This window comes from Tupaia chinensis, unplaced genomic scaffold (genome assembly GCF_000334495.1).
Source record: "Tupaia chinensis unplaced genomic scaffold, TupChi_1.0 Scaffold143644_1, whole genome shotgun sequence".
NCBI lineage: Eukaryota > Metazoa > Chordata > Mammalia > Scandentia > Tupaiidae > Tupaia > Tupaia belangeri.
In genome coordinates this window covers 675,100-688,259 of record NW_006203492.1, presented here as the reverse complement: position 1 = coordinate 688,259, position 13,160 = coordinate 675,100, and the positions used below count along the sequence as shown (strand labels likewise).

The following is a 13,160-nucleotide window of genomic DNA, read 5'->3' as shown; positions in this document are numbered from 1 at the left end:
GCGTGTTGGTTAAGGGCACTGAACTACCATATGGCTGACCATGGTTTGAGTCCTAGACCTGGTGGCTTGCTTTCTCACTCTCCCTATCTCTCACTCCATCCCTCTCTGGTCAAATTAAAATAAATTCATAAATAAAGTGAAATGAAATCACTCTTTAAAATAAATAAATACATTTTTACATGTTAAATAATTATTTATTTTATTTATTATTTTTAAATTTGATGAGAGAGAGAGAGAGAAAGTGAAAAAGCAAGCTGCCAGGCCCAGGACTGGAACCGCGGTCAGCCATAGGGGAGTGCAGCGCCTTCACCACCACACCCCCTGCTGGCCCCAGGACTAGGCTTTCTGCTTAGAACCCCAGGGACTCACACACACCTTCCTCCTTCGGAGCCTGTGGTCGGCTAGCCCCAGAGCCACGCCGCAGCGCGCCCCCCCAGAAAAGGGAAAATGAACGGTTCGCGGCAACTACCAGGACAGGAGCTTTATCTGTTGTTTCTCTTGGGTTTTGGCCATGGTGTGTGTGCGCTCACAGGAGAGAGACAGAGAGACGGAAAGAGAGAGGTCGCCCCCGGGAAATGACCACGCTGCCATCCCTTCTCCATTCTCCTCCAGGGAGATCGGGCACGCACCCACACGGGCGTCACGCGCTTTTCTTTTTATCGATCGATTTATTTTCTAAGAATTCTTTATGTCATTTAATGTGTTATTATTATTTTAAAGAACTGTCTATCTGTGGCCAGCAGGTGGAGAGACGGTGAAGGGGGCTGGACGCCCACACGGCTGAGCACGTTTCACATTCCCGACCTGGCCGCTCGCTTTCTCGCGTTCTGTTCTCACTCAGGCCCTCTCCGGTCAAATTTAAAAATAAACAAAGTTGAGTACAATCATTCTTTTTTAAAATGTATTTATTTTTTATCATTATTTTTCTATTTTGACCAGGGAGAAACAGAAAGAGAGTGAGCCAGCCGCCGGGTCTGAGACATGAACCACAGTTAGCTGAGTGGGGGTTCAGCGCCTGAAACCACCACACCACCTGCCGGCCCTACCCTCGCATGGTTGTCAAGCCACCAGGTCTGGGACTCGAACCACGGCTGGTCACATGGGAATCCAGAACCGTACCCACTACGCCACCTCCCGGCACCAGAAGAATTACTGGGAAGTAGTTACAATTATCACAAGAATCAATTAGGCAAGTCATTTAAAAAATAATGGATTCTTTATGACTGTAAGAGTTATGCATGCTTCCTTTTGAAACTTTATAAAACACATATACACACACAAAGGCAAACTAAGAAACTAAAAAACCTGGGTATTCTGTGGCCGGCAGGTGGCGTGGTGGAGTAGGTGCTGAACTCTCACCTGGCCAATCACTGTTCGAGTCCCCCAATTTCCCTCGCTCGCTCTCTCACTCTGTCTCTCTCTGGACAAATTAAAATCACTAAATAAAGTTAAATAAAATAATTCCTTTTTAAAAAAAAAAAAAAAAAGCTTGTGAAAAAATGAAAATAAAGCGTACTTTTCACTTTGGTGCAAAAAGAAGTTTCCATCCATGCCTGGTGTTGTCAGAACACAGACTCCTGTGGGCTTCCTGGAGACCCCTTGAGTTCTTTCAAACGCTCTTTGAGGGCAGTGAGGATTTCCTTATAGAGCCGGCCCCATACCACGGTGGTTAAGGCACTGCATGGGAGCTGGACGTCACATGGCCGGCTGCGGTTCGAATGCTGCCTCCGGGGGCTTGAAACCCACACCAGGCCCATGGGCACGTGCGTCCCAACTCCTCATGGACAAATGGAGGAGAAAGCATCGTGGCTTGATCTCGCCTTCTGAGGGGTCTCTTCTCTCCCTCACTGTCTCTCTCTCCCTCTCAGAGCACAGATGCCGTCTGAAGTTTTAAAAAAAAATGGTATATGAATATTCCTTAATGCATTTGACTCTTCTCCTCTAGTAGAACATGCAGGTCACTGTTAATGTTTTCTATTTGTTCTCTTTCTTTCTTTCTTTCTTTTGAGAGAGATTTTTGCTATACGGCTTGTGTGCTCGCTGGAGAGAGAGAGACAGAGAGAGACAGAGAGAGACAGAGAGACAGAAAGCGAGAAATCACCCCCCAGGGGGGATGGCCACGCTGCAATCCCTTTTCCTCCATTCTCCTCTCGGGATCATGGGCATGCACGCACACGCATCCGGCGTGAGTTTAAGTCACCGGGTCCGGGACGTGAACCACAGTTGGCTACATGGGGGTCCAGAGACATAACCATTTACACCAACTGCTAGTCCCTGCATTTGCTTTAGGTAATGTTTCTATGAATATCTAAGGGTATAATGTCTCATCCACATTTTGCGTTATTTACACAAAAATTATGTAGAAATGGTGAAAAGATTGCAACATAGCCGTGTCCCATTTTGAGTGTTTTCTCTCTCTTACTCTCCCTTTCTCTGTCTTTCTGTCTGTCCAGCAAGCGCACTCACCCTATTGCAAAAATCTCTCTAAAAAAAGAAAGAAAGAAATAGATGAATGATAGAGAGATGATAGAAATGGATGATAGACAGATGACATAGAAGATAGATATAGATAGATGATAGATAGATAGAGATAGATAGATGATAGATATAGATAGATAGATGATAGATGGAGATAGATAGATGATAGATAGATAGATAGATAGATAGATGATAGATAGATGATAGATAGATGATGGATAGATAGATAGATGATAGACAGATGATAGATAAATAGATAGATGATAGATAGATAGATGATAGATAGATAGATAGATAGATAGATGATAGATAGATGATAGATAGATGATGGATAGATAGATAGATGATAGACAGATGATAGATAAATAGATAGATGATAGATAGAATAGATAGATAGAGATAGATGATAGATAGATGATAGATAGATGATAGATAGATGATAGAGATAGATAGATAGATGATAGATAGATGATAGATAGATAGATAGATGATAGATAGATAGATAGATGATAGATGATAGATAGATGATAGATGATAGATAGATGATAGATAGATGATAGATAGATAGATAGATAGATAGATGATAGATAGATGATAGATGATAGATAGATGATAGATAGATAGATAGATAGATGATAGATAGATGATAGATAGATGATAGATGATAGATAGATAGATAGATAGATAGATAGATAGATAGATAGATGATAGACAGATGATAGATAGATAGATGATAGATGATAGATAGATGATAGATAGATGATAGATAGATGATTGATAGAGAGATGACAATCAGTGTAAATGACTCATGGACAGACAATAGATAAGTATAGCTAATAGATACAGATCGATCCGTGATAGAGATAGATGAAGAGATGGATGCTAGATAGATAGATGATAGGCAGATAGATGATAGATAGATAAAAACAGGTAGGTGACTGACAGACATAGACGGAGAGAGAGAGATACTTGAGATCTCATTGGCTCTGTCTCTCCGCAGAACCCTACCTGACACAGCAGAGAAGACCATGAAGCCACCCTAGGCCAGACAGCCGAGAAGAAATGGTGGGATGGAAGGAAGGTAGAGACAGGCAGAGCAGGCTGTGTAGACCAGCAGACCGCAGACTCGGTGTCCCGGCTGCCCACTCCCAACCCCCTGAGAAGGTGCCCGTGCCTCACCTGCCAGGCGGTGTCGAAGGTGCTCCGATACTGGACCTCATAGAGCAGACCGTTGTAGGACAGGTTGGTGCACACCACCGTGACCGCTTCTTGGTGCCACGAGAACCTCACATCTTCCGGGGAGCTGGGCTTCACTGAGAACAAAGTCCAGACCCGTCAGCTCCTCCAACGAACACCAGCCCTCCTCCATGCCAAAGCATTCTGTCCTACGTGCTTAGACTCACTTTCTTCCACCGTGTCCACGCTTTCTTTCCAGAGAGACGGAGAGAGCGAGAAATCACCCCCCGGGGGGATGGCCATGCCGCACACGCTCTCCTCCGTTCTCCTATTGGGATTTCGGGCATGCACCCACACACGCCCGGTATATTTCCCAAGCCACTGCATCCGGGACTTGATGCAGTGGGACCCAGGGACTTGCACTGTACAGCCACCCATGTGGGATCCAGTTGCCTCAACCGGCATGGCATCTGGCTGGCTCGCCCTTACGACTTCTTCTTTCTTTTATTTTCTTATTTTTTTACATTGAATCACTACCTCTTTACAGCATACAACATGGATTTTCTCAGCATGAATACACTGTATATCCATCCAGCTAAAGAGATGACCATCCACATTACGGTCACCAGATAATTCTCCATCTTCGTGTTTGTTAAATGTTCCCCCCCCCCCGCTTCCCTCCCTCTTCACACTAGCTCCCACCCTCCTCCCACACGGTCTCTGGTACCCACAGTGTCTCTCCATGCCTTTACACCTTCCAGTTTTTCAGTTCCTGCCACAGAGTGCAGACATGCAGAATATATATCTAAATTGGGGACATACGATGCCTCTCTTTCATAGTCTAGCTTGAGCTTGCTTCACTCAGCATTAAATCATCCATATTTGTCCACCTTCCATCAAATGCCAGGGTCTCATTGCTTTATAACTTTCGTTTTTTGGTTTTTGGGGTTTTTTTTAGATTTTGCCATAGGGCACATGCACTCACTAGAGAGAGAGAGAGAGAGAGAGAGAGAAAGAGAGAGAGGGAAAGTGAGAAATCACCCTCAAGGGGGAATGGCCACACCGCAATCCCTTTTCCTCCATTCTCCTGGGATTTGGGGCACACATGCACGTGTCCCCGTGTGATTTACAAGCCACCTGGTCTAGGACTTGAGTCTACAAGCCAAAGAACACCAAAGATTGCCAGAAAATCACCAGGCACGGGAGAAAGTCCTGAAACAGATTCTGAAATCTTCAAGAAGAAACCAACCTTGCCCACTCCTCGGTGTAGGGTTTTTGATTTCTAGAAAGAACTGGGTGAGAACACAGTTTCTGTTGTTTTAAGCCACCCACTTTGGGGTCATCGGTTATGACAGCCTTAGGAAATTCATTCAGGGTCTATGAGTGATTTCATGAATGAAGAGTTGACGGGTCTCAGATTCTAAAACAGATCCACCCCTGTCCCCCACCCCACCAAAAAGACAGAACAGCCTTAGAGAACTCTAGAATTTAAAAACAGATATTTTGGAGATGGGATCTGACTACATTTCTGTGTCATTTTCTTACCCAAGATGGACAGCCAGCCCTCAACACGGTCAAGAAAACACCACGGGAGGGACCGGCAGAGGCGTGGTGGTTAACGGTGCTGGACTCCCACATGGCTGACGACAGGTTGAGTTCCGGACCTGGCAGCTGGCTTTCTTGCTTCTCCTCTCTCTTTCGCTTTCTCTGATCAAACTAAGGTAATAATAATAATAATAACTAAATAAAGTTAAATAAAAATTTTTTTTTTTAAAAAAAGCACGCACCATAGGATGTGGGAGAAGACAAGAGGGTGTGTTTCTCTTGACCCAATAGGTGGCTGGAGACTAGGGGACTGGAGCTTACATGGCCAGCTCTGGGGTTCAAGTCCCAGATCCGGTGGCTTGACAATCATGCTGGGTGTCTATGTGTCTGTGTCCAAAATCCCAAGAAGAGAAGGAACAGTAGCACGGCCATCCCCCATAGACTGGGATTGCTCTCTCTGCCTCTGACAAGTAAAGTTTCTTATAGCAAAAACTTAAAAAAGAGTGTGTCGCAGGACCAGCGGTAGCCATAATGGCTATGTCACTGGACTTCCATGTAGTCCACAGCAGTTCGAATCCTGGACCCGGTGGCTTAAATTGACTCCGTGTGTGTGTGTGTGTGTGCGCGTGCCCAAGATCCTGAGAGGAGAATGGAGGAGAAAGGATTGCAGCGTGGCCATCCCTCCTGGGGGGTGATTTCTCACCTTCTGTCTCTCTGTCTCTCTGTCTTTCCGGCAAGCACACGTACCCTATAGCAAAAAACTCTCCAAAAAAAAAGGAAAAAAGAGTGTGTTGCAGATAGCATAATGCTTATGTAACTGAGCACAGTTTGAGTCCCAGACCCGCTGGCTTAAAACTCACTCAGGCGCGTGTGCGTGCGTGCCCCAAATCCCGAGGAGAACAGAGGAGAAGAGATTGCAGTGTGTCCATCCCCCCGGGGGGTGAGTTCTCAGTTTCTGTCTCTGTCTCTCTGTCTCCAGTGAACACACACGCCCTATAGCAAAGTTCTCTCTCTAAGAAAAACACAAAGGGCGTGTCATTCCTCTCTCCCCCTGTGCGGGAGGACCTCGGTATTGTCTCTGGTGCCTTCTCTCAAATCGGGGCCTCCCCGGGGGCATCTGATCTCCCCCACGCACGGCAGACACCTCCCTTTCTGGCCTGTGTGGAGACGGAGCTTCTCACGAGCCAGGCGGTGCTACAGTGCCGACATGACTGGACCCACATGGACTTCACGGCTGGCTGTGGATTGCAGTGCGGAGACCCTATTGGGGTACCTCTCTCTGTCTCTCTTCCTATCTGTGTCATAGAAGAAATTAGCCAGCTTGAGGCCAGCAGGTGGCATGGTGGCTAAGGCACTGGACTCTCTCCTGACTGACCACAGTACGAGTCCCACACCAGGAGGCTTGCTTTCTTACTTTCTCTCTCTCTCTCTCTCTCTCTCTCTCTCTCTCTCTCGGGAGCACACATCTCTCATAGCAAATTAAAATAACAATAATAATAAAGAAAATTAAATACATAATTCTTTAAAAATATGAGTAAGCTTAAGAAAAAAAATGGTCATTTTTTTTAAGAGAGAGATTTTTTTTCTTGTAGGGTGTGAGTGCTAACCAGAGAGACAGAAAGAGACAGAGAGACAGAAAAGGAGAAATCACCCCCGGGGAGGGGGGACAGCTACACCTCCTCCATTCTCCTCTCGGGATTTTGAGCGTGCACACACCTGTGCCCTGTGTGTTCTGCAAGACTCTGGGTCTGGGACTTGAACTGTGGTCAACCGTGTGGGAGTCCAGCACCTTCACCGCCACCCACCTCCTGGCCCCACGATGAAACTTGCTCTAAGAACGGTCTCTTGGAAAGGTCCAGAAGGGGATGCCGAGCCCCAGCGACGGCGGACAGGAGCGTGCTCCCGGACTTACGGTACTCGCTGACCCACTGGTCCATGGTGAGAACGGGACGGCTTCCGTCTCTGATAGAGAAATACAGAATGGCGTCCTTGGCCCCGAGCAGGCACCCTGTGGCGTGGCCCTGGTCAACAGTGTAGCGGGGACAGGGGCTGTACTCTTCCTCGGGGCTGAATCTGTGTGGTGGAAAGGGGGCGGTCAGCCTGCGGGCTTACCCACGTACGTGCATGCACCGGGTGCGTGTTCTCCGCTAGCGGGGCTGCAGGTTGAACCGTCTGTTCCCTTAACAAGACCGTGGGACCGCTCCTTAAAAGGACCTGTTATTTTATTGTTTTAAAGGATGATTTGCTGGTTTGTTTACGGTCATTCTTTGCATTTGACCAAAGAGAGAGAGAGAGAGGAGAAGTGAGAAAGCAAGGCGCCAGGTCCAGGACTCGAACTGCAGCACCCCACCTGCCACACCACCTGCCAGCCCCTTAGAATACCTTTTAAAATATCAGCTTTAAAAAAGACATATTTCTTTTAACTTTGTTTATTCATATAACCAGAGAGGGACAGAGCGAGAGAGAAGGAAAGTTAGGAAGCAAGCCACCAGGTTTGGAATTCGAACTGTGGTTGGTCAGGTGAGAGTCCAGCGCCCCTTAACCACCATGCTACCCGCTGGCCCCTAAAATACCGTCTCAAGGGGCCAGCAGATGGTGTACTGGTGAAGGCACTGGACTCTCGCCTGGCTGACCACAGTTCAAGTCCTGGACCTGGTGGCTGGAGATTCACACTGGGCATGTGTGCGTGCGTGCCCAAAATCCCAGAAGGAGAATGGAGGAGAAGGGATGGTGGTGTGGCCATTAACCCCGGGGGTGAGTCCTCACTTTCTCTCTGTCTCTGTTTACATGTCTCCCTCTGTGTCTCTCTCCATTGGATATACGGCCTATAGCAAGCGGAATCAAACAACAGCGTAATGACCCGTTAGTAGAGGAGGGGCCGGCAGGCGGCGTGGTGGTTAAAAGCACTGGGTTCCCATATGGCCGACCGTGGTTCACGTCCCGGGCCTGGTAGCTTGCCTTCTCGCTTTCCCTTTCTCTCTGTCTGGTAAAATTAAAAACATTATAATAAGAAAACAGAGGGGCTGGCAGGTGGCATGGTGGTTGTGGGCACTGGACTCCCACGTGGCTGACTGCGGTTCAAGTCCCGGGACCTGGTGGCTTGCTTCCTCTCTCTCTCTCTCTCTTTCTCACGCTATCCCTCTCTGGTTAGAATGAAATAAATGAATGAATAAATAATTAAATACTTTTAAAATAATAATAGTAACAAATGCAATTAAATCAATAAATAATTCTTTTTTTTTTTTGCTATAGGGGATGTGTGCTCACCAGACAGACAGAGAGAGACATAGAGAAAGCGAGAAATCACCCCCCAGGGGGATGGCCATACCGCAATCCCTTCTCCTCCATTCTCCTCTCAGGATCTTGGGCACGCACGCACATGCACCCGGCGTGAGTTTAAACCACCGGGTCTGGGACTCGAACCACGGTCAACTACATGGGAGTCCAGAGACGTAGCCATGACGCCAATTGCTGTTCCCTAAATAAATAATTCTAAAATAAAAAAATAGAGAGCGAGGAGGCGCTGGGGCTGAGGAAACCCAAGTGAACGAGGGGTGCGACCCCCGGACACCCAGCACTCTGTGTCTCTCTCCTGTTCGATTTCCGCGCCTCTCGGCTTTCACACGTGTCACGTCCGCTGTCCCCCACGGTGCCCTTCCCGTTTATCTCCCAGGCTATCAAACTGTCACCAATAACCACGCGTCACACGCCCCGGCATGGAACCCGGGCAGCGTGCCCTGGAAAGCCCCTGCCTCCCACACAGAGCCCTGCCCTGGGGGTGGCAGGCAGAGCAGAGACGCCCGCGGCGGCCGGCCCCACTGGGAAGGAGGCCCCTGGACGCCTAGGGGAAAGTCATGTGGCCTAAACCTCCATCGGGCTGCGGAGGACACGAGACGCCAGGCCACCGCGGGGACAGGCATGATGGCTCCTGCACTGTCACCGGGCCCTGGGCAAATACCCTGGTACAAAATCCAGGTGGTTTTGGGGCCGGCTGGTTAGGGAAGCTGGACCACCGTGGCCGACCATGGTTCAAGTCCTGGACCTGGCAGCTTGCCTTCTCACGTTCTCTCCCTGTCTCTCTGTCTCTCTGTCTCTCTCTCTCACACACACACACACACACACACACACACACTATGTTCTCTCTGATCAAATTCAAATGAATTCATTAATTAATTAAGTTCAGTCGAATAAATCCTTTTTATCCTTTTTTTAAAAAAATGGAAATATATATGGCAAGCATCTAGGCTAAGTATTTTTTTAAGAATTATTTCATTTTATTTTAATTTGACCAGATAGGGATAGAGTGAGAGAGAAAGAGAAATGGAAAGTGAGAAAGCAAGCCACCAGGTATGGGACTCGAACCGTGGTTGCTCATGTGGGAGTCCAGTGCCCTTAACCACCATGCCACCTGCCAGCCAATCAATAAAATAATTCTTTTTTTTAATTCTTTTTTCATTTGGAGAGGTTTTGCTATAGAGTATATGCGCTCACCACAAAGAGAGAGAGAGAGAGTCAGAAAGCAAGAAATCATCCCCCAGGAGGGATGGCCACACCACAATCCCTTCTCCGCCATTCTCCTCTCAGGATCTCTAGCACACACACAAACACACACACACACACACACACACACACGCCCGGCATGAGTTTAAGCCGCCGGGTCCGGGACTCGAACTGCAGTGGACTACATGGGAGTCCAGCGACATAGCCATTAGGCCAACTGCCGGTCCTAGTAGAATAATTCTTTAAAAGCTATCTCGGTGTTTCTGAGTGTGATTTAGCTAGGGTGGGTGACTGGTGGTTGCGGTGAGGACCGAGGGTTGGCTATAACACACAGCCGGGTCTGCACATGGTGGGTGTCCACACCCGTCTCCGACGCTCCAGTGTTGGAAGGAATGCCCGCACAGGGCGTGGGGTTTGCGTCCGAAGGACACTTACTTGTAGAAGAAAGTCAGGTTCGTCCCGGGGTACTGACTTGCATTCCACGTAACCTGCACCGTTTCGAAATTGAAGCAGATCATTTGAACCTGCAGTTCTTCTCCTGGGTGCAAAAGAGACAGAGAGCATATATCTTAAGACAACACCGGGCCAGCAGGTCGTGCGGTGGCGAAGGTGCTGGAATTCTCACGTGGCCGACCACGGTTTGAGTCCCGGACCGGGATGCTTGCTTTCTCACTCTCCCTCTCTCTCTGCCTTTCTCTGGCAAAACTCAAGTCGAAAAATAATAAATAAATACATAAATTTCTTAAAAAGAAAAAAAACAGACAACACTGACAACCAATTTGGAATTTATAAAATGAGGTCAACACTCTTGTCCTAAGAATCCTAAGGTCACCACGCCACCTGCCGGCCCCATGAGTTTAATTTGGTGCAAACATGTCATCTTCTCATTATGGCATTTTCCACGAGCTTTTTCTTTTTTTAAAAAGAATTATTTTATTTTTAACTTCATTTATTTATTCCTTTTCATTTGACCGGAGAGGGACAGAGGGGGAGAAAGAGAGAGAGGGAAAGTGAGAAAGCACACCGCCAGGTCTGGGACTTGAACCGCTGTCGGCCATGTGAAAGTCTAGCACTCTCAACCACCACGGTCCCTCCTATGGTCATTTTTAAAACCCCTTTGTGTAAAGTTGATGACAAAACCCATCTTCCCTGCGAGACGAGCCTGCCGGGGAGTTGCAGCTTTCCTTCGAGGTGTGCAAGGGTGAACCGCCCGTCTCGGGCGTGCGCGGACGGGCCGACGCCGTGCCCCAGGGCGCCATCCTCTGAAAGCACACAGACAGGCACCGGGCACGTCCCTCCTGGTTTTTCAAGCCGCCGGGGCCAGGATTCAAACCATGGCGTCAGCGATACGGGAATCCAGCCGCCTTCAGCACCGGGTCAGTAGCTGCCTTTAGTCTTGTGCCTCTTCTTGTCCTTTTCCTTTTATTTTTTACAATTATTTATCATTTTATTTATTACTATCATTATTTAAAACTCTGTGATAGGGCACGGGTGCTCAGCTGACTGAGATAGAGAGACGGGAAGTGAGGAAGCAGGCCACTAGGTCCGGGACTCGAACCGTGGTCGGCCATGTGACGGTCCGGGACTCGAACCGTGGTCGGCCATGTGACAGTCCGGTGCCTTCACCACCACGCCACCACCTTAGTCTTGTTTCTCTAATCTGCTTGACCTCTCCGAGTTCCAACCTGCCTATCCCTTGGCTGAGCCAACAGGAAACTGTTCCGAACTGAGCAGAAAGGGGAACGAGGAGAAATTGGGCTCTTGCACCCAACTCCTCTCCTTCTGTGATTGTGGGCCCAGCCCAGCTCTCAACGCGGGAAGGCCAGGGGCCGGCCCTGCAGCCTCAGGGTTAAGGGAGCTTGATCCCAGCAACATCTGGGATCCGGAACTTGAACCGTGGTTGGAAAAATCTGACCGGCATAGGTGCGTGCGTGGCCGACATCCCAGCGGGACGGAGAGAGGGAGGAGAAGGGATTGGAGCGTGTCCACGCCACGCTCGAGGGAGCTTCCTTCCTCTGTCTCTCATTCTCTCTGTGTCTGGGGAGTACGAGTGCTCTCTGGCGAGTAGAAACAGAACAACGGTAGGAAGGGGCCAGTCGGTGGCCTAGTGGTTACCGTATCGGACTCCCGCATGGCCGGCCATGGTCTGAGTCCCAGACCTGGTGACTTGAAACTCACACGGGGCACATGTGCATGCGTGCCCGAAAACTCCAAAGGGAGAATGGAGAAGGGATTGTGGCCTGGCCAGCCCCCTCGGAAGATGATTTCTCGGTTTCTGTCTCTCTGTCTTACCAGGGAGTGTACCTGCTCTATAGTAAAAAAATAAAAAACTCTCCAAAAAAAGCGCTAACTAAATAAAACGTGAGGGTTCAACTAGATATGAGAAGATGGCTCGAGTTCTCGGGAAGAAACGTCGTCCTGGGGGCCCGAGTGCACGGAACGCTTCTGTTCTGTGTTTGTCATCGCTCGTGACGTCGCTGACCACAACGCAGATGCCGCTGAGCTCGCGTCTGACCTTCTGGTGCCAACGGCAGAGATTTCGGGGAGGGCCTCCCCGAGTCAGGGAAGCCCTGACCTTCAGAGGAGGAACTGGCGTGCACCCCTGAGGGCCACCACCTCCAGGTCCTGGAAGAGGAGGGACGTTTCCAGGGAGCAAACAGCGTCTGCTCTCTGCACCGCAGTGGGAACGCCTCCATTGATAAAGCCCTTGTTTTCCACCACGGAGGGAAGTGTTCTTGTGGTCAGGTGCCCTGCCCACCACCGTGACTCACCGGCGGGCAAAGGAGGCTCAGGCTGTGAAAAAGAGAAGTGAGAAGAAGCCCACGGGTCCCGCCGTGCCCTTGCTGGCTGTGCGAGGGGGGCACGGCTGCCGATGGGCACGGCTGCTGAGCCGCCGACAGCCGAAGGGGGTGGCCCCGGTGAGCACTGTCACCGTGGCCTTCGGGCTTGGCATGGAATGTGGCGAGAGTGCTCCGAGAAGGAGGATGACAGGGGAGGATTGGACAGCTGCCAACAGGCCTGTCAAACTGTTCTAGAAAACATGTCTACGTAGCAGGGTCTTGATTTTTGTTGTTAAATCGCTTAAGGTTTCAGCAGCTCACTTTCCATTTTTGTACCCATTAAATATTTTGTCTGGGGGCTGGCCGGTGGTGTGGTGGTTAAAGCGTTGGAGTCTCACATGGTCAACCGTAGTTCGAGTCCCGGATCTGGTGGCTTGCCTTCTCACTTTCACTTTCTCCCTTTCTCTGTCTCTCTCTGATCAAACTGGAAAAAATAATAGTAATAAAGTTAAATAAAATCATTCTTTTTTATTTTGAGAAGTTTTCACTGTAGGGCACGTGCGCTCGCCAGACAGACAGAGAGAGACAGAGAGATAGAAAGCGAGAAATCACCCCCCAGGGGTGATGGCCACACCACAATCCCTTCCCCTCCATTCTCCTCTCGGGATCTTGGGCATGCAT

At 49.0% G+C, this 13,160-nt stretch overlaps 1 protein-coding gene across 1 annotated transcript in view; it reads right to left on the bottom strand.

Moving 5' to 3' along the window:
* Positions 1 to 13,160, bottom strand: part of CRLF2 (cytokine receptor like factor 2) — a 24,963-nt gene that overhangs the window by 5,980 nt on the left and 5,823 nt on the right. Inside the window, exons 2-4 of the mRNA XM_027766712.1 lie at positions 10,135 to 10,237; positions 7,112 to 7,272; positions 3,658 to 3,791 (exon numbers count right to left, since the gene is read on the bottom strand). Coding sequence (XP_027622513.1) covers positions 3,658 to 3,791; positions 7,112 to 7,272; positions 10,135 to 10,237 — 398 coding nt within the window. The remainder of the gene's footprint in view (positions 1 to 3,657; positions 3,792 to 7,111; positions 7,273 to 10,134; positions 10,238 to 13,160) is intronic.